This window comes from Sinocyclocheilus anshuiensis, unplaced genomic scaffold (genome assembly GCF_001515605.1).
Source record: "Sinocyclocheilus anshuiensis isolate Anshui unplaced genomic scaffold, SAMN03320099.WGS_v1.1 scaffold126, whole genome shotgun sequence".
Lineage (NCBI taxonomy): Eukaryota > Metazoa > Chordata > Actinopteri > Cypriniformes > Cyprinidae > Sinocyclocheilus > Sinocyclocheilus anshuiensis.
The window spans coordinates 776,008-799,629 of NW_015546026.1; the positions used below are offsets into that span (position 1 = coordinate 776,008).

The 23,622-nt window shown below is 35.7% G+C and overlaps 1 protein-coding gene across 6 annotated transcripts in view; it reads right to left on the bottom strand.

Annotated features, from left to right (window-relative positions):
- Positions 1-23,622, bottom strand: part of LOC107698678 (calcium/calmodulin-dependent protein kinase type II delta 1 chain-like) — a 68,947-nt gene that overhangs the window by 16,867 nt on the left and 28,458 nt on the right. For 2 of the 6 annotated variants that reach the window (XR_001635369.1, XM_016499762.1), the window contains 11 exons: positions 22,210-22,312; positions 17,712-17,795; positions 15,111-15,205; positions 12,887-13,009; positions 12,176-12,259; positions 11,706-11,748; positions 10,908-10,942; positions 5,622-5,681; positions 3,659-3,703; positions 2,281-2,329; positions 575-880 (listed from right to left, as the gene is read on the bottom strand). Coding sequence is in view for 1 of the 6 variants with exons in the window: in XM_016499762.1 (XP_016355248.1) it covers positions 575-880; positions 2,281-2,329; positions 3,659-3,703; positions 5,622-5,681; positions 10,908-10,942; positions 11,706-11,748; positions 12,176-12,259; positions 12,887-13,009; positions 15,111-15,205; positions 17,712-17,795; positions 22,210-22,312 (1,027 nt within the window). In the remaining 5 variants the exon portion in view is untranslated. Of the gene's footprint in view, positions 1-574; positions 881-2,280; positions 2,330-3,658; positions 3,704-5,621; positions 5,682-6,643; positions 6,677-10,907; positions 10,943-11,705; positions 11,749-12,175; positions 12,260-12,886; positions 13,010-15,110; positions 15,206-17,711; positions 17,796-22,209; positions 22,313-23,622 lie in introns of all 6 variants that reach the window. The other 4 variants (XR_001635370.1, XR_001635371.1, XR_001635372.1 and 1 more) reach the window with 4 other exon arrangements.

Here is a 23,622-nt window from a genome sequence, read left to right on the forward strand (position 1 = left end):
GCTCAAATTAAGCACTGGGCAGGCTCATTCACAAAGAAATCTCAATTCATAAACGTAGAGTGCCGTGATCACCCATGTTTTCAGCAGACTTGTTTCTGGAAGTCATTTTTTCATTCATTTAATAAAAAAAATAAAAATAAAAAAATTGATGAAGACAAAACAATATCTCTATAGACACAATGAATGTATGAAAATGAACTCCCTTATGGAAACTTGTGTTGCACCATTTTTGGAGCTGCATGTTTAGCTAATCCTTGATCTCCGAATTACTTTTACTGTATATATTCTCCTGGATATATATGACCTGACAAAAAATTAAATAAATTCCAGACTGAATCACACATTAAATACTGTTACAGAGTTTAGAAAGCCAGATCCAGCATCTAAAAATAAGATATCGCTTGGCTTAACTAACAACAGCTGAGGTCTTGTGTGTGCAAATCCCAGGAAAAAAAAAAAGAATATACATCAAGTAATTTTTACTCATTTGCAATCATGTCTTATGGTTCAGCTATCAGTGTACACCATTTTAAAACTGTGCATTGACTTCCTGTCTCCCTCCCCTGTCACTTACACTGAATGGTGATGTGGCTCTGGATTAGCTGAGACCGTTTGGGAGCAGCCTTGGGATTAATGCACTGGCCACAATTGGCTGTTGAGTTGACGTAGAGGAAGGCCAAAAAGGCAAATTCACAAACAAGCAGGTAGAGTGCCAGGAGGGCTTTGAGAATGTGGTTACAGCAGACTTCTTCAGGCCACATGTTTGGGAGGTACCAGCAGGATGAGACAGAGGAGGAAGTGGAAGAACAAGACTGCTGGGAATGAGATTGTTCAAGCTTGTACATTCTAGGAGAAGCAGTAGGCAGGCGGTATACTGGTCCTAGTAAATGTGCCATTTGGAGGGTATATTAATATGGGAAGAACATCAAGGACAGGATGGGTGGATGGATAGAAAGACAGATGAATGATTGGGTGGACAGATTGGTGGACAGGAAAGCAAATAAATTAAGACACGGGTTGATAGTGGGAGGGTAAAAAGCAAGGGTAAGGTTGTTAAAAAAGGAGAAAAAGGATAAAATGAGTAGAAATGACATAAGGTGAATAACATATTGACATATTGTTTGCAGGGCATTCCCTGAAAACAAAGACATTAATGAAACAGCAAAGGAAAGACAGATGGTACAGCAATATCTCCCTTTTAAATGCATTCATCTTTCACACAGCGGACTTATGTGAGTTCTATGGTAGAGATTTGTTGAAATGTCAAAAAAAAAAAAAAAAATTCAACATTATGGTGTTCGGTTTGCAAGATACACAAGAACCAATTCCATAATTTTTGTAGTTCATATAAGCAGTAAGGGAGATGTGTATGTACAAAAATCTTAAAGATCCTACTGTACAAATAGGTTTCTTTAAGCAAAGAAAAATATTGGGTATTAACAATACATTAAAAAAAATTAGTTATTAACAGGTGTAATGAGAATCAACCTTTTACAACTAGAATCAAAATAAATAACAAATTAAAATACCATTAAATGTCATTAAAAATCATGGCACAAATGCACACACACAAACTGTCACTGGACCACCCACATTTACATCACACAACCTAATCTACACATAATTACACAAGATCACACAGTTGCATTAAAGAGACAGAATCATTGTTCTACCTTCAAAGCTCATAACAGCAAAAAAGAGGAACAGAAAGTTAGCAGGCATGTGAAAAGAAAGCTTAAAATAAAAAGCTTAATCTCAACAGATATTCACCAACCGTGACCACCAAGTTGTGTACAGCGGGCCAAACTAATAATAAAATGCACATGCAGGAAACAGGTGATCAGCGATGTTCATTCTGCATGTTTCCACTTTAATAGCATGATACAGTACATAAGCACAGTGAAAGACTGCATTCAACCTATATTTATTGTGTGTGAGAGTAATAGTTAAAGAATTGGCTACTGAAAATCCATAATTATTGACCACTTAACTAAAAACTGGTGGGGTGTATGGAGGTGGAGTTGGCATCCCCCTATGGTGGTACTTTAGGCCTGAAGCAGGACAGTTCAACAGTAGTGTTTTCAACTAAAATATTTCTTAAGAATCCTGGAAATCTGAAGCACAAATGTTTCCTGTCTGAGAACAACCCTTTTTTGTTTACTAAACTGGTGAATATGAATATAAATATAAATGTATAGGTAGAGCAAGAACGTACTAGATCACAGGGTATCAACTTATTGTACAATGTACAATTTAAGTTTGGTTTAGGTTCAACTGTACCTTTAATGTCTTCATCTTCAATAGTGGTGTTGGTACTCTCTGATGATTCCTGAAAGTGAACAAAAATACACACATAAACAAACAAGCAAACAAATAATTTAAGAATTTAAATAGTAATTTCTTTAAATAGTAATTGACTAATAATTTGAATTTTAAATAGGCTCAAGTTAAATGATGATTAAAACGGTCAGAAATAGTAACCCCCCTGTTGTAAAAAGAAGCTGAAACCAGCCTGTGGTATGAAGTAGTTAATTGACCTCCCTGTATTGACAGAGGTGCTTTGGGTTAGTTAGATAAACACTGGTTTGGCCAGCAAACCGCCTTTTCCAGAAGTTTCAAACCTTATTTCACATTGCAGAATAACTGACTTGATGCATTTTATTAACATTGTTCTAGATAAAATAGAAATGATGCATGTTGATGTGATGATTGACCCAGAAAAGTTTGATTATAAAATTTCAACATCATGTGTTCTATTTCCTAACCAAACAAGAACAGCACTTATTTCCACTGTGCAAAGTGAACCGAACTATTGAGATACTAAAGAAACATCTGAAGAAAACATCTGCTGAAACATGCAAAGGATAAACACAATATAATGACGACAACTTGTCACTGACAAGTACTGTACTGTATATGATGCCCTAGCAAACATACAGTGCCAAGAATAAGATTGTGAATTCTGACAGCATCTAGTTTTATACTCTGGTAATCAACAGCATGCTACAAATGTTGTTCATACACTGACAAAATTGTATTTTAAAAACTGTAACTGTATATTTTAGAAAAAAGTGCTTGCAACCAGGCACACAATTATTTCTAGTAGTCTAAACAAGCTACATTGCATCCAGTTTATGATGATCTTCATCGAAGTCACAATTATAGAAAGTCACTCTCTGACTTAACTAATAACACTTTGTTCTTAAAATTGAATTGAATATTACTCAGTGAATTCAATAAAAATCTAAAAATTACAATTGTTTGTGTGTTACTGTAGTCAGATTGTGCTTGTCTGTCACTGTTAAATTAAGTTAAATTATCCATTATTTTGTAAAATGTATTCCTTTTCAATACTTCTAGCAAAATTTGGACGTCACTGACTTTCATTATATGGACAAAATTGTTTAAATATTTTTCAAAATATCATCTTTTGTATTCTGCAAAAGAATGAAATGAGGGTAAACAAGCTTAACATTTCAGACTTTAAACCTTTCATCCCTCTTGCTTGCTAGGCTGTATCTTTACAAACTGAATTATTATCTCTGAGATAACAGACAGCATGCACCAGATGCACTATATAGACATTAAGTTCAAAATAACTCACAATATCCCTTGTATCTTAATTTCAAAAACTTGATCCTCATCGAACACTTAATACCTTATTTCCATCAGTGGGATTGTGGATAACAGTAGTTTGAGGCTCCTGATATAGAGGTGCGTAGGGAAAGAAAGGAAGATAAAACAAAATAACGAGATAAAGTGTGTCAGAATAAGTAGTAGTGAGTTAAAGAGTTAAAGGACACCAAGCATTACACGCTAAATCAGTGAGAGCCTAGATGCTACTATCCTGAATGTGCTCAGGTAAATTTATTATAGTAGACAGCAGTTTATCTTTAAAAATTCCCATGTCAATTATGTGCAAGATAATGCATCTAATGTTTAACCATATTCATGGAAAGTATTTAGTGAAGAATTTTAGCAATAGTAATTAGCAAAAATTACATAAATTACAAATTCAGCTGACAGAAATGAATGACGGTGTTGAAATTAATAATCATGTGAAGTCAGGATTCCAATATCTTAAAATAACTTTTTCTAACAAAGCTTGGTGAACTTTAGAAAAGAAGAAGAGCATATTGGTTTAGACAATTGGTCATGTAATTGTGAGATGGAAATATGGGTAATACTTACTACAGTACATTTTCACTAGAGCAAAAGTACAGCATACCCAGCCAAAGCATGCAGTAACACAAGAAAGTATCAGGAAGAACACAAGCACGACTTTCAAAACCTTCATTCAGTCTCTGGGGTTTGCTTCAAGTGTTGGTAATGTTTTGTTATTGTATACGTTTCATTCATAGGAGCAATTTAAAACATGTATGTTGAATAGCTTGATTTAATCAACTAATAATCAAAATGACCAAATCGTAAGGACACTATTCTGTTGTGTTTTGATGATTAAACCAAATGTTCTCATTATACTGTATCTCATAGTCATGTTGAAACAACGGTTGGTTTCCAAGAGAAACATGTACAAAGAAAGAACAACAACAGGTTTTCAATGAAGGACAAACTGTGTTTCAGGTATTCTTATCTTGGAGGTTTGTACTTGTAGAGTTTTATAAATGCACCAACTGATAATTTTCCATTTACTTGTGAAAATACATTCCCGGCAGAAAATTACTAGTACATTTTCAGTTTATCTACAACATTTCTTTTTATGTGTTGAACTGATATACTGTACATATATATACCCGCCTACACCAATTCTAACGCTTGGAAGAGCCAGGACAAGTTTTAATATAACTCCGATTGGATTCATCTTAAAGAAGAAAGTCATATACACCTAGGATGCCTTAAGTTGAGTGTGAGTAAAACATGGTGTAATTTTCATTTTAGGGTGAACTAACCCTTTAACACACAATGATGCACCTTTTAAAAACATGGTTAGCTCATGTATGCACAAGGAAAGAATAGTCAGTTAGCAAACACACAAGCACCGGCCAAAGGTTACACGGAGAGGCCTTGGGCACAGCATGAAGTGAACCTCCCCAAAATACACTCTATAAGGTCAATTTTAAGAACATGAAAACGTTTCTTATTGTGGGGTAATCAGTAACAAGCACAAAACCCTTACTAAACTATATACCAAACTATCAGCATGACAAATTTGCAAACAGATAGAAATTTGCTGGAAAAAATCTTGTACATTGCTTTCAAACATTTCAAATATGGTCTGTAAATATATTATACCCTGTAAAAACAGCTGTACAATGGAGCAGTCTATTTATTTAGTACCCCACTCAGGTGTTCTTTGAACACACAGTGTTAATGATTACTGATTACTGATTAATGACTACATGGAACTTGCATATGCATAGACTAATGACACCAATGGACATATCTGATCTTATATATCAATGCAGAATACATACCCACACTTTCAGAATATTGCTAATTATTTGACCGACTGCATTATTTTAATGCAGGATTTCACACATGAAGAAGGTGCTGAATTGATTTAAAAGAGAAAGGGCATGCCAACAAAGAAAGAAAAAGAGAGAAATGTGAAGCCAGTGGTAAGAAAAAGCAACTGACAAACAGTCATACAAACAAAATACCAGAGCAGGAGAGGGGGCAGGTTCTTTAGGGCTGGTGATTACGTTGGTTTTGTTGTTGATCTATAGGTGGGAGGGGACAGAGGCAGACAAGCAAAGCTTTAGAACAGCAAGGGAAACGTCAAATTCTATTAATCTAAAATGTAAAAACTGAACAGATATTACACAGCTTGCGTTACATGGATGTTTAAGGAATAGTTAATTAGCATATTTGATCATAATCACAATTAACTATTCCTCAACTACAGCAAAATTGGACCGTCAAATAATTAGATTTTTCATTGGAAACGGTCATTTATGCATAATGGCATTTACAATTCTGTCCGAATTATGCTGTGGAAATGACAAGTTATTTAAAAGCCATAAAAGTCTAACAGGCATAAAAGTCTGACTTGTAAAGTTTGCAACAGAATAATCTTGTTGAGGAGTTCATGCAATTCACAGATTCCCAGGGAAACAACTAGATAATTAAACAGCATGACGCAGCAAAGACTTTTCATTGGCATCAAATTATCCTACCAAACCTCTCAAAATCCTCTTCTATTGAAGCAGTCATAATTTTTTGATGGATTATACATGTTTTTAAGAAAACAAAGAAAAAGAAAAACACACTCCTATTAAATACATACAGTGTTCCCTATCAGACTACAGAGACTATAATCTAACTGAATTTAAAGTAACCCTGAATATAATATTCCAGTAACAATCATGTTAATATGCTTTTCATTCTTCTTAAGCCAATTAAACCTACCCCTATTTTGCTGTTGGGATCAATGAAGAAAACCATAAAGGATATGAAGCAGACATGTAATACATTTTTACAGGCATCATGCCTTGGGTCCTTATGATATTAAAAACTTGAATGTTCTACACTAGTAAATAATCCAGAATTTTACCAAAGAACAGTATACAACTGAAAAGGTTTTCAGTCTATATCTAAAACTGAGCTATAAAGAAGAGAACTACAGTACTAATAACTAGAGAATTACACAAATAATGAGATTATTATAACTAGCACGTCTCACCATTGCAACTTCTGTAGAGTTAGGCTTCCTTTTCTGCAGTTAGATATAGTAAAATATAAAAATAAACCCTTATTACCACCATGCTATCAGATGATGCATTTCTCATTGTACTAATTCTGGAGCAAAAACTGTGGCAACAATATTCTTATCCTCTCATGAAAAGGAAATGCTTTTATCAAAGCATACGGTATATAACAGGAAAAACATTAAAACTTTGTCTACATAAACATTTTTTCAGCTTTGCCATGTTTGATTGGGACAAAGAGACTGTATCCCACTTTGTACGGTATACTTTTGCGCTATATATGTGGACCTTCTCTTATAATTAAGAGTTTTAGCTATTCCATTAAAAAACAAATATTAATGCTACCCCATGCAATGACATTGTAGAGAATGTAGTTTTTGGAGGGTTTTTTTCTGTTCTAAATTGACAATACCCATGTGAACGCAGTGAGCTAAAAAAGTGGTATACAGACTCTATTGGGAATAGAGCCCAGTTCAAAGCCCAGACCTGAGTATTACGGTTTATACACATTACAAGTAATGCATGTTACATAATCAGATTATTTAAAGTAAAACAATTCTAATCAATCAAGTTACTTTTTCAAATAAATAACTTTTCCGTTTCCGTTGTGTGGAGTACAAGTGTGAAGACCATGTTTCAAAATGCACGGTCGATATACTGTTGCCTGAAATGTGAAACATGACAGCACTGACAGAACAGAATCTGGAGGACAGTAAGGGGAAAGGCAAATACACTTCTGCTGCTTGACATAATCCTCAGTCTCTTTTCGGGCCATCTGACCAAGATCGGCCCTCTGGGAACAATGGTTGAGGAGCTGTAGCTTTTGACCTCAGGTCTATACGCCTGAGTGGGCACAAATGTGCCACCGCGTGAGTCCGCAAACCCCAGTCTTTCTGAGGGGGCTGTCTCTCTTTAAACATCTCTTCAACTGTGGGCATTTCAGTATACCCTTGCTCCAACAAACTGAAAATGGTAAAGTCTGAAGCAGCATGATTAGTGATGTATTTCGAGTGAAAGACTTTAAGGACCTCCAGGACCTGACGGAGATCCTTAAAAAAATGGCAGTGACCTTCTTGCCAGCCAAGGAGAGTTTGTCTAATTTAGACTGTTCCGCTGGCTGGGCTGGCTCATGCATTTTCTGACGACTTGGAGGAATAACACCTGCCTGACAGTCAAGAGTCTGAAGCAGCAGTGGAGAGAACATCAAGCCTGAAGGAGATTGCATCACAGACGTTCAGGCTTGGGCACATGCAAATTCCACTGGAGAAATATGCTGCATGTATTCCGGTGAGAATGACAGAAAAAGGGAAAAATCTGTTGGGTCTTCCTCCATAGCCTCAAACACAACATCAGATCCCCAAGATCCTACATAGCTCATGCAGTGCCTCAGCAACTGCAGAACTACTGGACCCCCAACACTGCACATTTTGCATGCCTCCCTAATCAAGCACACCTAATTCAGATCATCACCTCATTAGTAAAGACGCCTAGATGTGAAATGGGTTTGTCCAACAAAGCAGATATTCAACATGTGCTGATGGGGGATGTCTGATTGTCCTCCTTTTCTCGCTAAGAAGGCCAGCCTTGAGCGAAACACTTTAATCTTAAAATTAGCATAGTGTATGCAGTTTGAACAGTTGTTAAACACTGCTTTAACACGTTTAAAGTCAAAACACTCAACACACTTATTGCATGCGTGTTCTCGCTCATAATGAAAGGAGCATACAGTAGCACACACTTACAGAAAGCTATCCAGTTCCTCTGTGAGAAAAGATAAACTTGACGTGGGTTGCTAACACTGTTGCTAAAAATGATATCTAAATAATCATCCAAAAGCTTCTTAAAAACCATGGCTTGATAAAATGTTCCAGAAAAAGAGAAACTTGGGGAGTGATAGCGTTAATGCAAAATTTTGGGGCTCTGGCGACAAAGTGCCTCGTAGGGCAGTGTGTGCATCATTAGCAAATGAATTGGGCTTCAGACAACAGTCACACCCGAAGGGTGTCAACTGCAGTGTCAATTGAACCTATAAAAGGGACATATTTTAAAACATTCAAATTAATGCAAACTTAAAAATGTAGCTAACATGTATGTCTCCCTTGTCTGACACACCCATTTCAGGTATTAGAATCTCTACCAAGGAACTGATGACCTGAACTGGGTGCGTTTGATTAAGCATGTACAGTGTTAGGGGAGCTCTATAAACATGGCTGAGAACCACTGCTATAGACTATGACATTCTTTTGGATAGGCTCAATAATTAAGATGGAATTTGTGGGCTGAGATTAGCATAGTTCAGGTCCTCCCTATTCAATTGCTATCAGTGTCTTTGTGTTAATAACAAGGTGTCAGATAGAACACAAGTAAAATATGGAGTGAAACAGGGCTCAGTATTACGTCCTTTACTTTTCTATGCTTCCTTAGGGGGACATTATCGGGAACCATGGCAATAGTTTCCACTGTTACACAGATGATACTTAGGTTTATATTTCCCCCAGACCTATTGAAACATTTCAATTTACCATGCTGATTTTGAGTGTGATATCAAAGAATGGATGGCTAGTGATTTAATTCTTCTAAATTTTGACAGATCAAAAGTATTAGTTATTGGACCAAGTTTCTCAGTTATTGGATCCTCAGAATATAATCTGTCTTTGGATGTAATGTGCAACCCGATGGATGTCTTGTAGAATCAAAAAAGTTAGCAGCTAGAGTGCTTACTATAACCAAGAAATATTACCATATCAGCTCAATTTTATCATCACTTCACTGATTGCCTGTTACATTATGCTCATTATACACAAATCTTTGAATGGTCTGGGTCTAGGCCCTCATTACTTATGTGACCTTCTATTGCACTATCCATCACATCCATGGCTCCTAAACTATAGAATAGCACTGTTTTCATAGCACAGCTTGGGACTCAGACATGAAAAGAGTTTGTAACCCTATTAAAGCACGGGATGAAATCAGTTCATCTGTCCAAGGGTGGGCAATATAACAACCAAAATCTTAAACCCTGTCACGGCTTTTCTCTAAACCAAACTGTTATAAATGTAACAAAACATTTCATACCATTTAACAAAACAAAGATTTCATATCTCCCATACCATACAGATTTCCATATTACTGCATAATGAACTTATAACTAACTTGCAACTACTATAAACATACCCAGCTTTTTCTGCATATATACACACACACACACACACACAATTAGCCTTCTCACTACAACAAATTGCAACAAAAATGTACAGATTTCATACCTTTCAAACATACAGATTTCCATACCACCATAATGCATTATTCTCAAAACCAAGTTTTGGGGGGTTTTTTGGACAATTTTTAATAATCCCTTAAAAATCAAGGCACATTTGACAAGTTCTTCCAACATAGGCCTACTTTGATACTTTCAGACACTCTATACCTAATCTTGAATAAAATTTGGATACAGCCTATAACTTAAAACACTATTCCAAAACTCATTCAGCACAGATTAACACTGCTTTCATATGGTTTGAAAGTCACAACCCATGTGTTAGCTATATGAATCAGTTGGAGCGACAACAGTGAATTGGAGTGTGAGATGTAAAGATATGGGTTACTCAGTGACCCTAAATGCTGGACCTCAAGAACAGAAGAGTCTTATCTATTTTATTTAAAAAGGGAGAGTACATTTTTTTTTTAATAATGTGAATACTGAAAGCAAACAAGAATGTAGACAATGAGAATTGTTTATAAAAAAGGCGCTACAGGATTGTAGGACAGATATACATTATATACATAGTCCTACATACCCAATCAAACTAAAAAATATGTCTATATATGTCCCCACTGGAGCTGACCCATCCTCCAGAAATGCTTTCTGAAGCCATGACCCAAAAGAGAACTAATGTATGCACATGCACATGCTCACTCATTAAACACGCTAAACAAACGTGCATGTACAGTTGCTGACCAGGAACCAAACAAAACAGCTCTGTGTTATACATTTAGTGTAGGTCCAGGGGTGCAGCATCAATTCATACACATAGTGAGAATACTTCTATGGTTCATGTCCATTTACCTCCCACAAATCAGTTACTAAATACACCTGGGTGAAAGGCATGTCACCCAATTAATATTCTTGATATTTTTTTTGTCACACTTTTTGTCATTTGATAGACAATAATGGTTCATGTCTATGGCACATATAGTATGTTTCAAAGTTTAATACTTAGCTTACATACAGTAACCTACCTTAACACCATCAGGTTTCTTGTATGGATTCTTGCCTGTTGAGTGAAATGAAAAGAATAATTGTGAACAAAGTGGGATAAAAGGAAAGGGTTAGGGGCAGACAGGATTAGTGTTTAATGTCTAAAATAGTACATAATATGACATTTTCAATCACTGTGCTTCATGCACTCATGATCCATTGGCCTCAAAATCAAACCCCCTGAATGAATCATAATCAAATATTTGCATAATGTAATGAAATGTGATTAAGAAGCAAATTAAATTTTTTGTGTCAGCAAGATCCTGATTTTGTAATAAGACAAACAAAAATATGTACTATACAGTGAAATGCTACTTTTGAAACACTTTGTTACAGGGCTGTACATTTAATAATAAGAATAAAAATTGTGATTATTTTGATATGCATTGTGATTGCTATTTGAACCATGATATGATAAATATGTAATTTTGCTGGTGCTTTGGACATCACAAGCTAATAGCACAAAAAGACAAACATGACACTGAAATAGCCCATTTACTATGTACTATTAACATTTTATTTGCACACTAACATTTTATTTCATTAAATCCTAGCCTTTTACAGTTTAGTAATTGGACAAGACCATTCTGACCTTAAACTGGCTAATTTTACAGCCCTTCTGCAATGAAAAAGTTAAAATCTTCTGTATTATCTAAGATGCTTAACATCTTCTCAAATATAAAAAGAGCATAACTTCAACCTTTTGACATGATTCAAAGGTTGAAGTTAAAACAACTATTAAAAAGCAAATGCAAAGTAAACTGAAGAGAGTTTCTTACTTGAGAAGTTCCGTGTAGCAAGCATTGTAGTAAGGATAGCACCCTAAAACAGTCCAGAAAGAACAGAAAGGCAAAGATCAACTTAATCATGAGTCTTGGTAGCTGTGTAAAATATTAGTCAATGCTAGTGGATAACGATTAATCTAGGTAAGCATTTTAAATTATGTAATTCAGGCTAAAAACCCAAGTAGACTAAAGTCAATATGAAACAAAAATTGAATTTTTTTTTACTTAATGGTCCTGATCTTTTTGTATATAATGCACACTATTCTAAATATAACAATTATCTTTATAACCTTTAATAAAAAAAAAATCAACCCTTACCCTCCATCCAACTCTTATAGAGATTCAAATCAATTTATAATGGGTAACAGCCCCATGAAGTGCTAAAAAGTGCTTTTTTGTGGTTATTAGTTCAACTAGAATGCTGCGTGTTTGTGCATTTACATGACTCTGTTTCTGTTTCTTACTTTAAGCTTCCTCCTGGCATTGAATTTCTTCAAGCATTCCACGGTCTCCTGTCTGTGCATCATGGATGCCACTGTGGAACGTTGCTATGATACAGACAGGTAAACAATAAATCAAAAACAGTTTCAGATCTATTCTTAAAATCTATCTTTTGCACGGGTAAAAAAAGCATACAAGTCCTGCACATTATTTAGAATCAATTAAAGAAAAGGACAGGGGTCACTGTCGGGAACAAACTATTTGGTGCACATTCATTTAACAGTTGTACCAATTGATCTTAGCAGAAGCTAAATGCAGAAGTAATTGTGCATAGAGACACTTTTTGGTGAAGTGCAAAAATAATTTGAATTATTACTTCATTATTAATTAATATAAATAATAATAATGATAACTGGCTTAAACAATTAAAATGGAATTAATAACTTTGATTATGAGTAATCCAATATAATATAATGCATTACTTTTAAAAGTGATGTTCCCCAAAACTGATGACAGTATGTAAATACAGTGTAGATAATAAAACTGTGTGTGTGTGTGTGTGTTTGTGTGTGTGTGTGTGTGTGTTAATGCATGTCTGTACCTCCCTAACCATATTTTAAGGGACAAAACATAAAACATAAAAAAACAACATTAGAAATCTATGCAATCTACATCCCCTTTTAGATAGATAGAACAGCAAACTTGTGTGTATATGAGAAAGTGAGTAGACATACACAGATCCAGGGGTGTTTGAGGGCCTCGGCTGCTGTGATGCGTTTGGCGGGGTTTATAGTCAGCATCTTGTTGATCAGATCTTTGGCCTCTGGTGTCACTGTGTCCCACTCAGGAGAAGGAAACTAGGAAAAGAAAGCACACACACACACACAGATTCAACAGACCTTAGGGGCTGTGCTTTGATACCACATTGAAAAGTGGAATTCATTCCAGGATCTGGGGAGCCACAGTATGTTTCTTATCCTTATCACACGTGATTCAGATCATCAGCTTGCTAGGAGAGAGCTTCATAAACTGAACTGAGTGTGAGTGTGTGAGATAAAAGAGACACAATGTGCACAAACAGGATTGAAAACCATTGACATGGCAGATATAGTGAACATTTAATTGGTCTAAATTTGTCTTAAATTGATGCTGCAGCATTATAATGCACTATTCGTGTTTAATAATTACCATAATGCATTCAAAAACTCTGCATGCCCTATCAATAACAGATAGAGCCTTTCAGAAGATTAGGTCCATAGAAGCCAGATGAGGCAATGTATGGAACAGTGTTTGGGGAAATAATTTAGTCTCATCCAGAATTACTAAATAGCTGGGCATCTGAGCCAAGCTGGACAGAAGCCAATGGACTGCTCATTCTCTGTTACTCTCTCCTTCACTCTCTGATGGAAAAGTATGCCTTAGGCTGTGCTTTGATACCACACTGAACAGTGGTTTTCATTCCTGGATCTGGGGAGCCACAGTATGTTTCACATGTGATTCAGATCATCAGCTAGGAGAGAGCTTCATGAACTGAACTGAGTGTGTGAGATAAGAGAGACAAAGGGCCCTATTTTAACTATTTAAGCACATGGTCTAAAGCGCACGGTGTAGGTGCACTTAGGGGGTGTCCAAATCCACTTTTGCTAGTTTAACAATGGGAAAAAAGGTCGGCGCGCCCGGTGCATGGTCTAAAAGGGTTATCCCTATTCTCTTAATGAGTAATGGGTGTGTTTTGGGCATAACGTGCAATAAACCAATCAGAGTCTCATCTCCCATTCCCTTTAAGAGCCAGTTGTGTTCGTGCAATGGCGGATTAGCTATTTACACTGTGGAATTTGCAAGTGCAAAGACAGAACGCGTCTCCAGAGATTAAGCGGAGCTGCTCGTGCGCGCGCAAATAGGTAGCCTAATTCTGATACATGCAATGACTATCCATTATGACATGTAGGCATTTTTATATTCATGTAGCCTATACAATAATAATCTTTTACATTGCAATCCTTTAATCTTTAATATTTGGCATGTTTGTGTGCTGCTGTGCGTCCCTGTGTGTGTAATAAGCAGAGTGTACGCGTGCTGTGGACCCACCTATAATAATGCGGTCTTTAAATAAAAAAATTAAAAAACTACTGTGCCAGGTTTACCAGGTTTTTGTTGGCGCAGTCCATTTCAGTTGCCTCAAAATAGCAACGCGCCAGCAATGCGCCTGAACACACCTCGTTTTCAGACCAGCATGCCCATGGGTGCACAAATGGGCGCAAATGCATTTGCTATTTAAACAACGTGGCGCAGGACGTGAAAATGACAACTGCGACACAAATGACACTAGCAAAAAACACTTGCGTTGCGCCTGGCGCCGCATTGCGCCAAGTGTGTGATAGGGCCCAAAATGTCCAGTGCAAAAACATGACTGAAAACCAAAAATTTGTCTAAAGTGATGCTGCTGCATTATAAATGTACTATTCTGCATGAATAAAAATTCTGAATGTCCTATCAATAACAGATAGAGCCTTTCAGAAGATCAGGTCCAAAGAAGCCAGATGAGGAAATGTATAGAAGCGCGTTTAGGGAAATAATTTAGTCTCATCCACATATACTAAATAGCTAGGCATCTGAGCCAAGCTGGACAGAAGCCAATGGACTGCTCATTCTCTGTTACCTTCTGCTTCACTCTCTGATGGAAAAGTATGATTTGCCTAACACAAAATAAACTACACAAAATTATGATTTGCATTGAGTTACTACATCTGTGTTGCTTTCTCTTTATTAACTGTCAGAGAGTATCAAATGTAGATAAATAGTTGAATGAGGACAATTGAAAATGTAAATGTGTCAGGACAATATCTAGCATTGTAAGAAGCATAAATGAAGCATATTCAGCATTTCTTAAAGAATCGAGTATGCTATTGTTACGTAACTTATATATGATATACTGTATATCTGTTTAAGAAATCTTACATCATATGCACCAGCTTTGATCTGCTGGTAAAGTCGATGTTGGTCTTCATCCCAGAAAGGAGGGTAACCCACAAGAAGGATGTACAGAATAACACCTATTGAAGAAATAAAAAATGCATGTACAGTGGTGTGAAAAAGTTTTTGCCCCTACCTTATTTTTTGCATATTTGTCACAGTTAAAAGATTCAGATCAAACACATTTTTATATTTCACAAATATAATGCAAGTAAATACAAAATGCAGTTTTTAAATTATGATTTCATTTATTAAGGGAAAAAGCTGTCCAAACCTGCCTGGCAATACGTGAAAAAGTAATTGCCCCCTAAATCTAATAACTGGTTGTGCCACCCTTTGCAGCAACAACTGCAATCAAGCGTTTGCGATAACTGGCAATGAGTCTGTCACATCGCTGTGGAGGAATTTTGGCCCACTCTTCTTTGCAGAATTGTTTTAATTCAGCCACATTGGAGGGTTTTGCATGAATGGACTGTTTAAGCTCATGCCACAGCATCTCAATCGGATTTAAGTCCGGACTTTGATTTGGCAACTCCAAAACCTTAATTTTGTTTTTCTTGAGCCATTCAGAGGTGGACTTGCTGGTGTGTTTGGGATCATTGTCCTGCTGCATAACCCAAGTGCGCTTGAGCTTGAGGTCACAAACTGACGGCCGGACATTCTCCTTCAGGATTTTCTGATAGAGTGCAGAATTCATGGTTCCATCAATTATGGCAAGTCGTCCAGGTCCTGAAGCTGCAAAGCAGCCCCAGACCATCACAATACCACCACCACCATGTTGGACTGTTGGTATGATGTTCTTCTTATGAAATGCTGTGTTGGTTTTACGCCAGATGTAACGGGACACACACCTTCCAAAAAGTTTAAACTTTTGTTTCAGTCCACAGAATATTTGCCCCAAAGTCTTGGGGATAATCAACATATTTTTTGGCAAACGTGAGACGAGCCTTTGTGTTCTTTTTGGTCAGCAGTGGCTTTTGCCTTGGAACTCTCCCATGGATGCCATTTTTGCCCAGTCTCTTTCTTATTGTTGAACCATGAACACTGACCTTAATTGAGGCAAGTGAGGCTTGCAGCTCTTTAGATGTTGTTCCGGGTTCTTTTATGACCTCCTGGATGAGTCGTCGTTGCGCTCTTGGAGTAATTTTGGTAGGCCAGCCACTCCTGGGAAGGTTCACCACTGTTCCAAGTTTTCTCCATTTGTGGATAATGGCTCTGACCGTGGTTCGCTGGAGTCCCAAAGCCTTAGAAATGGCTTAATAACCATTTCCAGACTGATACATGGCAACTATTTTGTTTCTCATCTGTTCTTGCATTGTTGTTGCTCTTTAAGCATGCTTCACTTTGTCAGACAGGTTCTATTTAAGTGATTTCTTGATTCAACAGGTCTGGCAGTAATCAGGCCTGGGTGTGGTTAGTGAAATTTAACTCAGCTTTCTAAAATAATGTGGTTAATCGCAGTTCTTTCATGATTTAACAGGAGGGGGCAATTAATGTTTCATGTAGGGCCAGGTAGGTTTAAAAACATGCATTTTTTTTATTTACTTGCATTATCTTTGTGTAATATTACAATTTGTTTGATGATCTGAATCTTTTAAGTGTGACAAATATGTAAAAAATTTAAAAAACAGGAAGGGGGCAAAAACCTTTTCACAGCACTGTAGGTATAAGGTATAATAAAGTATATTGTATTAATATATTTTATTATATTATATAAAAGATAGACAGTTCCAGCCTCAGACTGAGACCATGGACCACCCACAGACTGCTTACCAACCACCCAAAACTAAAGTACTTTTATAATTTAGTAAATTCTAAATGGCTAGAAGACAGTTGGGGTGCAGATAGTCACAAAGTCTGAATATGTATGTTAAAAAAAAAACTGAATATATAAATAATCATGATCAGACTTATTGATCGACATCAAAAAGACGTCAAAAAGACACTTTGTATGTTTAATTTTGAGAGAGTAATTTTTCAAGCGTGATTTTACTGGGATATCCAAATAGAGCTCTTTTTTTCCCTATTTGAACAAATTTAAGTTCAGATACCGGTTGAAAACTGTGCCCCTTTTAATGCAATTGTTTGCTCATTAAATTACAGAATTACAATGAGTTTGCTATTACAGCAAGTATAGAAAACATAATTTGCTAACTGGTTACTCATGATTTCATCCACTCTCATATTATTCTGGATTTCATTTCACACTTTATCAAATATTCACTGCAAGAGACTTATGGCAAGCTTGCAAATCAGATGAAAAAGTATTTTATTTAGACAGCTGGCCCATTATGATCACCATAGTGGCAACAAAATTAAACTGAATAAAACATGTCAACTGTTACAATCAAACTGTAACTCTCCATTGATATTGAGTATGCTGAACTCTAATGTACTTAATGTACATACATGTATATTTATTGATTTTCTTTCGCCAATTCAGATATAATTATTTAGTGAAAACAATTCTGAGTACAACTCGGACTATAAAGCAAAGGATATGTTATGTTATGAACATTATGTACAGAAATACAATTTAATTGGCAGCAGAAAATATCCACATAATGCTTGTGATTAGCAACCTACCACATGCCCACATGTCCACTGGTTTGCCATAAGGCTCCTTCCTCAGCACCTCGGGAGACAGATAACCTGGAGTTCCAGCAAACCCTACAAAATATAGCACAGACCTCAATTAAACCTGAGTTTTTTTTTTCTTTAAACAGTCTACAAAATGACTTCCCCCTAAATTATCTCTTAAGAATTTACTTAAGGCATTTTTGTCTTTGGATTGTAGCCTAATTCTAAAATAACTTTAGTCCCTGACGCCCCATCAAGCCGCAGAGGCAAAAAGCCCATAATGAGAGAGCAGCCAAAGAGGAAAACTGGAGCTGAGTGTAAAGCCCTTGAGATCATTGTAATTAAACGCTAACACCATCAGGGTTTGTCCAAAAGTAAGACTAATCACACAACCCCCACATAAAACTTAGCGATAATAATAATATTATAAAAAAATGTAGCTGCAAGCAGCGATTACTGGGGTTCAAGCACGTTAAGGCCTTTAAGGTGGTATGCTTTTAGGGTCTTGGCCAACCTGGATGTATGGCTGACAGTAAAACATCCAATAGGCTCACAGACACACACACACACACACACACACAGGAATGAAATGGTTAAACTATTATATTAATACTCAATAAGCATGCTAACACACACACACAGACACACACATACATACATAGACATACATGCACACACATTTTGTTGCAGATATAGATATTTGAAATAAATGATAGGTGACACAATACTTATTGCAAGTCTTCTCTTTTTAAGAATGTATATATGTCATTTTCAGGTTTCACTGTAATCATAATCTGGCATAATTGTAAAAACTGATATGTCTGTATGAATAAAATGGTAAACTTTGACTAAATGTGATTTTAAATGTTATAACAGTGACTAAAAATAATGTCTAAGCCTGAATACATCAAACCTATGAACAGTGCTGTTTTAGTGAGTTGAATGAGCCCATTAGTGGTCTACTGCTGCCATCTAGTGGTTATAATTGCAATTTCATGCAATTTCTAATTCAACACTGTGTTTTTAACTTTTATAACTATTATGGTGTTATTTTTTGCCCAACCTCTCTTAAATGTTGCATGCTTGTTTAGAATGAAATTATGCATCATTTTACACCGTTTTGTGAAGTAGTGGGCTTTCTTTTAGGATTTATAGGCCTTTGGGTACACTATGTAAAGAACATATTATGAAATGACTGGTTTATAATTGTCCAAATGCAAATGTTCAACATTTTTTTTGATAATTATTGACCTAGAGAGTCTAGAGAATAGTACTTCACTGATTTTATTGATTTTGAGTTAAAAATCTAGGACTAGTTTACAAAAGTAGGTTTTTTAAATAATCTCAAATACAGGTGCATCTCAATAAATTAGAATGTCATGGAAAAGTTCATTTATTTCAGTAATTCAACTCAAATTGTGAAACTCGTGTATTAAATAAATTCAATGCACACAGACTGAGAACAGTTTGATTGACAGCAATGATCCTAGAGGCAAAGTTGTTAAAAATGAGTAGATCTATCATATGATATGGAGAACATTTACTATAGGGATATTGTGTTTTTGAGGCCCTTTTAACTGTTATAGCACCACCTATGGTCCGATCTCCATGAAACTTTGCATGCTTGTTAAGAATCATCTGTCACATGGTTTCACCAAGTTTCGTAAAGTTTTGAGTTTGCATTTAGGTTTTATAGGCTTTTGGGTATATTTGGCCACGCCCCTTTTCTAAATGACCTAGTTATAGCTAACCAAAAGGACAAATTATTGATCTAGAGAGTCCAGAGAATATTACTGCAGTTTGAGCGAAAAACCCAGGACTAGTTCGCAAAAGTAGGTTTTTAACATATTTGTGGATATTTAATGAACAATTTGATTGACAGCATTAGTACCAGAGGCAAAGTTGTTCAGAATGAGGAGGTCTATCATATGATATGATATGAAGATCTAGTGTTTGTGTGAATATATGTACATGTTCTACAATTTGAGGTCATTTTCTATAGAAATATTTTGTTTTTGAGGCCTTTTTAACTGTTATAGCGCCACCTATAGTCCGATCTCGATGAAACTTTGCGTGCTTATTACGAGTCATCTGACACATGTTTTCACCAAGTGTCGTAAAGTTTTGAGTTTTCGTTTAGGTTTTTATAGGCTTTTGGGTATATTTGGCCACTCCCCCTTTATTAAATGACCAGATTATAGCTAACCAAAGGACAAAATTCAACTTTTTTAAATAATTATTAATCTAGAGAGTCCAGAGAATTGTGCTGCAGTGGTTTGATCGAGATTGAGTGAAAAACCTAGGACTATTTTGCAAAAGTAGGTTTTTAACATAATTGAGAATAATTAATGAACCATTTTGTGGACAGCAGTGGTTCTTGAGGCAAAGTTGCTCAGCATTAGGAGATCTATCAAATGATATGAAGATTGAGTGTACAGGTGCATCTCAATAAATGAGAATGTCGTGGAAAAGTTCATTTATTTCAGTAATTCAACTCAAATTGTGAAACTCGTGTATTAAATACTGAAGGCCACTGTCAAAGAAACCTGGGCTTCCATACCACCTCAGCAGTGCCACAAACTGATCACCTCCATGCCACGCCAAATTGAGGCAGTAATTAAAGCAAAAGGAGCCCCTACCAAGTATTAAGTGCATGTACAGTAAATGAACATACTTTCCAGAAGGCCAACAATTCACTAAAAATGTTTTTTTATTGGTCTTATGAAGTATTCTAACTTGTTGAGATAGTGGATTGGTGGGTTTTTGTTAAATGTGAGCCAAAATCATCACAATTAAAAGAACCAAAGACTTAAACTACTTCAGTCTGTGTGCATTGAATTTATTTAATACACGAGTTTCACAATTTGAGTTGAATTACTGAAATAAATGAACTTTTCCAGGACATTCTAATTTATTGAGATGCACCTGTAGGTGTGAAAAATCTTGCAATATACAATCATTTATGCACTTGAAAAACGCAATTTCGCCCCCCAGTGGCTGATTTCTTTCAAAATTCTTACAGACCTTTAGGGCCATGAGTCGAACATGCCCATCAAGTTTATTTTCAGTCTACCTCCGTTAACCTTGTCTAATATGTGCTTAAAATTCTTTGGCCAATGGCGGCCATGTTTTTTGATATACGCGCATGTCCTAATAGACACTTGTGCCACTTTGGACAAAGACACTGCATACTAATTTTCAAGTCGATCGGACCAACGGTTGCGTAGTTATAGCCGTTTTTATGTTTTTTTCCATCTTATAGTGCCACCAAGTGGCAGAGCTGCACAACTTTTTTTTGACCAAAGATTGAGCTCGTACACGTGTACCAAGTTTGGTGACGACATCTCATTCTGTTCAAGAGTTATAGCTAAATTTAGCAATTGGCTAAAGTTAGCATCGAATGTTTTTGTGTACTGTTGTGCGTGAAAATCGAAATTTCAAATTTTTTGATAATTACTGATAGTCACTGTCCAGAGAATATTTCTGCATTGGTTTGGTTCCGATCAGGCAAAAAATCTAGGACTAGTTTGCAAAAGTAGGTTTTGGACATAACTCAATTTTGAGCAAAAAAAAAAACGGACTTCGTAGAGAAAATCTCTCGTTCGTGTTGACCCAAGGATTCCAAAATTGTAAAATTATTGAGTCTACGACAAACGGTGTACGAGCTAGGGACAACAATGTCTGAAATTTTTTTTTTTTGCCTTGTAGCGCCCCCTTTTGACCGATTGAGGCAAGTCTTTGGATCTGAGTAGCGGTCAAGACTACTACGATCTGACAGTTTCAGCTCTCTAGGCCTTACGGTTTGGGCTGCACAATCAGTTTTAGGGCAGATGAATAATAATAAAAAAATCCTAACAATTACAATGGGGTTTCAGCACTATACGTGCTTGAACCCCTAATAATAATAATAATAATAATAATAATGATCATCATCCTTTCTGTAATTAACGCCATTTTTAGCGAAGAGGCAAAATCTATTTAGATTATTAATAACAGACTAATGACTAACACGTCTTGAAGTGTCTGAATGATACAAGTCATTAAAGTTCTAAAATTATACTTTTTTATCATACATAATTTGACAGTAATAATAAAAAAACACTTTCTCCCTAGACTATCCCATAACATTCACTAACATCACAAAATATTGAAAAATTACACCGAAAAGTTATGCACATCAAAGTCTAAAGTAACACAAAAAAAACTATCACTAATATTTTTGCCTAATGTAATTAGATTTAAGTTGATCAGCATCTTCAACACTACCAGAAGAGAAAAGCAGTAAAAAATGTGCATGTCTTAGTTTATTTGGAATATGCTGATTACAGGGATACAAGAATATTAAATAGAAGTGGACTAAGTTCACCTCTATTTTTTCAGAATAAAGGTATAACCATATGAATCTTAATTGGAAAAATTATAATCATTTTAACATTCTCTGATTATGTCACTAGTATATTACATTTTTAAACCAGTGCTGTTAAGCCATTTGGTGAATACTAACCAAACCACGCTTGCTGGTCTCCCTGCACCTCGATAGCCAGCCCAAAATCAGCCAGTTTCACCGCTGCGCCCTTCAGTTTGCTGGCCAAGAGAAGATTCTCTGGCTTTGGGTAACAGACAAAACAATAGCTTCAAAATATATTGAGAAAATGTATACAAATTATATGTGTTATGTGAGAACAAATGACATCACTCATCACCAAAGAACTGATGTCTCATAGAAGACTTGGGTCAAAATGTACAGTTTTAAGAAAATGTACAAGAATACCATGTACTAGGAAAAGAAATATAATGACTTTTCCCCTAGATTTCTAAAATGGATTTAAAATTATGATTTAAATAGACAAGCTCTGATAAAACATATTTTGAACCAAGTCTTCCGAAAACATCAGTACAGCCTCCAGGGTTATGCAGCACTTCATGAAGAGCTATGTGACCAGACTTGAACAATGTTTTGACTGAGCAAAAACAGTTAATTTAAAACCCATTTAAAAATGAATAATCACACAAACTACAATGTTGTAACTGTGATGTAATTGTTAGAAACAAGTTTTCTCATAAATGTTATAATATGCATGTGAATGATATTTACATTTCTTTGCAAAAAGCATAATTTGTGCATAAAATGTTATAGGTCACTAGCAATCTCTGCATAACCCATTAAGACTTGAGGAAATAATTATATATTCAACTCTGCACATGACAAATTATGTTTGTTATTTTTGTTATAAATGTTGAAAGAAAGAAAGAAAGAAAGAAAGAAAGACAATTAATGAACTACTTCAAACAAACTAAAAAAAACTTCAGACAACCCCTTTCATATGAGCCTTGTAATACATTCATTAAATATGCAATTACTGACATAAATGTATTATTTATAGTAATTATATTTGTATTGTTTTTCTTTTAATTTTTTTTATTTAATATTTTTTATCAAGTTTAGACCTGAATATCCAACATTCAATACATTGATTAGGACTCTTATGTCAGGGGAGTCTAGAAAGAGAAGTCAAAACTTTACTAAAAAAACTCATTTTCTTGTGATTATTGTACAACCAGGACATTAGCAGAGGACACAAGGCTAGTTTGTCAGGTGCAGTTAGTTGTTTCAACATTCACTTTATGCCTTGGGAAGATCAAGGTGCTAACATGCTAGTGCAATTGAAACTGTCATGCAGTCATTGCTTTTCCGTACCTTACAAACAACCCTAACCCCAATCCTACCCTAAACCTACCCACTTCTCAACACCATAAAACACTTAAAAGGCAATATCACAGGTATGTATTGCTTAAATATTTATTTACAGGTATTTATTAAAACTCCAATATGTTATTTCATCATGACGATATTTCCATGTCCATCACGTCTGTGTATGACACCAAAGGCTTCTTATTGAAAGCAATGGAGCACCCT